This window comes from Trypanosoma theileri (assembly GCF_002087225.1).
Source record: "Trypanosoma theileri isolate Edinburgh chromosome Unknown TM35_Tth_16_V1, whole genome shotgun sequence".
In the NCBI taxonomy this organism is placed as follows: Eukaryota; Euglenozoa; class Kinetoplastea; order Trypanosomatida; family Trypanosomatidae; genus Trypanosoma; species Trypanosoma theileri.
In genome coordinates this window covers 208,199-211,707 of record NW_021639858.1, presented here as the reverse complement: position 1 = coordinate 211,707, position 3,509 = coordinate 208,199, and the positions used below count along the sequence as shown (strand labels likewise).

General features: G+C 45.8%; 2 protein-coding genes across 2 annotated transcripts; both read left to right on the top strand.

Moving 5' to 3' along the window:
* Nucleotides 1-441: 441 nt before the first annotated feature.
* Nucleotides 442-1,542, top strand: TM35_000161770 (putative anion-transporting ATPase-like; the record flags this gene model as incomplete). Its single annotated transcript, XM_029026049.1, has 1 exon — nt 442-1,542. The coding sequence occupies one exon, from the start codon at nt 442-444 to the stop codon at nt 1,540-1,542; it is 1,101 nt and encodes a 366-aa protein (XP_028882605.1).
* Nucleotides 1,543-2,023: 481 nt separating this feature from the next.
* TM35_000161760 (uncharacterized protein) lies at nt 2,024-3,436 on the top strand (the record flags this gene model as incomplete). The annotated part of the gene is made up of 1 exon (XM_029026048.1): nt 2,024-3,436. The coding sequence occupies one exon, from the start codon at nt 2,024-2,026 to the stop codon at nt 3,434-3,436; it is 1,413 nt and encodes a 470-aa protein (XP_028882604.1).
* Nucleotides 3,437-3,509: the final 73 nt, after the last annotated feature.

The following is a 3,509-nucleotide window of genomic DNA, read 5'->3' as shown; positions in this document are numbered from 1 at the left end:
TTTTTTTTTTTTTTCCTTTTCTTTTTCATGCATTCCCTTCATGTGCTCTCTTCAATGTGTTTGCATCTGTGGGTTTGTATATCTGGGGAGGCTAAAGGAAGAGAAGAGGGGTGAGAGGGAAGGCTGCATCTGTTTCTTTGCCCCATGTTCTGGTACTGGACAGTCTGAGATGGTACTGTGGTGCCTTCTCAACTATCCAGGAAATGGTAATAATAATAATAATAATAATAATAATTCCCATGTTTATAAGAACTGATAAGCTGATGTTATATTCTTTCTTGCAATATGCTCTCATTCTTTCTTTTATCTCTTTCTTTTTTTTTTTTTTTCTTTCCCTAATGAAGACCTTATCAACCTTGTGGGTGGCCACAGACAGCGTTTTCTGGTATCCACTTTCTTTTATTTACTTATCTATTTATTTATTTATCTATTGCTCTTCTCATGTCCCTTGCCCCCTCGTTGCAGGAGCTGTTGGTCTCCGGACTGCAATGGATCTTCGTAGGCGGGAAGGGCGGCGTTGGGAAGACCACAACGTCCTGCGCTCTCGCCACTCTCTTCGCGTCCACGCCGGTGTACGATGCCGCCACGCAGTCCGACCGCCCGCGACGTGTACTGCTGCTCTCCACAGACCCCGCACACAATTTGAGTGATGCATTCGGACAGAGATTCGGCAAGACGCCAACTCCCGTAAAGGGGATGGAGGCTACACTTGCTGCAATGGAGGTTGATCCAACAAACTTTACACATGGGGAACTCGCCGCCGTTTTTGGGTCTACAACAGGGGGTAGTTCATCCTCACCCTTTGCAGCTCTTGGGAATATCCTAAAGGAAGCAGCGAGTACACTTCCAGGTATAGATGAACTATCTGTCTTTGCAGAGATCCTACGTGCTGTACAGCAACTATCCTATGATGTGGTAATCTTTGACACTGCACCAACTGGTCACACACTGCGTCTTCTTGCACTACCACAGACATTAAATTCCACAATTGACAAGTTGTCCGCCGTGGAAGGTCTTCTTCCACTAATTCAAACAGCGGGTAGCCTGTTCTCTTCTTCCTCCAATACCAGCACCTCATCATCATCATCTTCATCTGGAGACGCTGGAAATATTTCTTCCATGGTACCTGCCTTTAACAGATGGCGTGAGAGCGTACAGGAAGTTCAGCGGCAGTTTACTGATGCTGAAAAAACTGCTTTTGTATGTGTTTGTATCCCGGAATTTTTAAGTGTTTATGAGACAGAACGTCTGGTACAGGAGCTAATGAAGTATGATATTAGTTGCGATAGCATTGTTGTGAATCAGCTTGTACTGAAACCGTCTAGTGAACCCAAGTGTCGTATGTGTGAGGCACGACAAAAGATACAGGCGAAGTATTTGGCACAAATAGACGCCTTGTATGAAGATTTTCACGTGGTAAAAATGCCGCTTTTGAGTGACGAAGTGCGTGGGGTCCCAGCACTGCAAAAATTTGCCCAATTCTTATTGGAGCCTTATAATGCAGATCGCCACGGATACATTGAAGTTTGCACAGAATCATGATGATATAATATAACAAGAACGAAAGGCAAATAATAATAAAAAAAAAACCCAGAAGGATGTTGAAAACAAAAGGAAGAAACCCCAAAAAAGAAGAACAAAAACAAACGTAAAAAAAAGAAAAAAAAAAGAAAAATAATAACATTACGGAATTCCTTTTTGTTATACCACTATACGCTTATTGTTTTTTGAGGCTATTATTTGCCTGCTCTCGAACCTCCCTTCTCCCCCTCTTCCCAAAAAAAAGGGGTGTGAAGACACAATCTTTTAAAGGGTGTCAAGAGGTTTATTTTTATTTTTATTTTTCCAGAGGATTTGTTTGGAGTTACTCACTCTGAAAATGGAACCTTTTTTATTTTGACATAACTATTTGCTGGTATTCCTTCTTTATTCTTTTTTTTTTTTTTTTTATTTACCTTCTAGTGTATTGTTTTCTGGCACCAGGTGAAGAGGAACTTGACGGCTATTTTTTTCTTTTTTAAAAATGCTTGTGCGGGATCATCATAAGCAACCGCATTTGACAACTTCTTCTCCTCGAGGCGGTACAGGGAAGAATAGCTGTGCTGACATTGTTATGGCGTCTCCTGTGTCAAAACCGTGTGAGGGGGCGGTGATTGGTGAAGATTATGTGCGAATGTTGATGCAAACAATACGGAACCATGATGGAGAGAAACTTGCTCTACTTCAGCGCATTGATGAGTGCATCAAACCAGAATATGAAGAGTCACAGCGTCTACGTGGGGAGGTTAATGAAAAGGAAAAAAAATTAGGTGAACTGGAGAGAGAACTTTCAGAGAATCGACTTATGCTACAAGAAGAAAGAGAGCGGGCGGATCGATTACTATATGAAAATACAGTTCTTCACGCACAAGCAGAAGAAGATCGTAAGCGGATTGCTTCATTCCTACAGTTACATAGACCATCAAATGAAGGATTTGCTGCAGTCACAGGTGTTTCCCCTAGTACAGCTACTGCAACAACTGGTAGATCTCGTTCACTACATGGTAACGAAAAGAAACAACCACTGTATACTTCTTTAGGTAAAAATAATGCATCCATCCATCCCCAGAAGGGGAAAGGTGGTAGTGGAAACAGCAACATTGGTGGTGGTGGTGGTGGTGGTGGTGTTGATGGTGGAACAATGAGTCTTCGACAGGCTGTGCGTAATCAACATTCAACTGGGGAGAAGGATGCCTCATTTATTGAGACGAATGCAGCACTACAGGAAATGGCACTGCCAACTTCACCCTCTCTTAACCTTGTCTCCGCACTGAAGGAGGAGGTACATATGTTGCAAGAGCAGTTAGATGCGCAACGTTCTATGTACGAGCATGAGCGTGCCAAACGTGTAGACGAGGAGCGTGAGCGTACGCGGTGTCATGAAGATATTGTCTCTCAACATTTATCTACCATTTCCCGCCTTCAAAAGCTGCACCAAACGACCCTCGCCGACCTTATCCGCTATCGCCACGATTCGCAGATTGAGCAGCGCGAACTGCGAGGTACAGTAGAGGGACTGCGGGCTTCCGTGGCGGAGGCAAACGCTGCGCTGCAGACGGAACGCCGTCGACACGCGTCGGATTTGCAGCGGGCGATGGGCCGCCGCGGCGATGACTCCGTTTTGTTGCTGCAACGACTGCGGCACGAGTTGGACGGGCGGCGGGCGGCGGCGGCGGCGGTGGCCGAACGGCACGCGTCGGTGTTGGCAGCGCGGGAGGCCGAAGTGCGGCGGCTGCGGGCGGCCCTGCGACGGTCGCGGCGGCGGCAGCAGCGGGCGGAGGAGCGTCACCGTCTGGAGCTGCACGGCGTGAGCAGCGAGGTGAGTTTGATGCGGCAGGCACTGCGGGCCATGGAGAAGCGGGTGTACTATTCACACGGACGCTGTCTCGATGCATAATATCCAAGAAGGAATGTGTATCGGGTGGATTGTTGTACGTGTTTTTTTTTTTTTTTTTTTTTTTTTTTTTTTT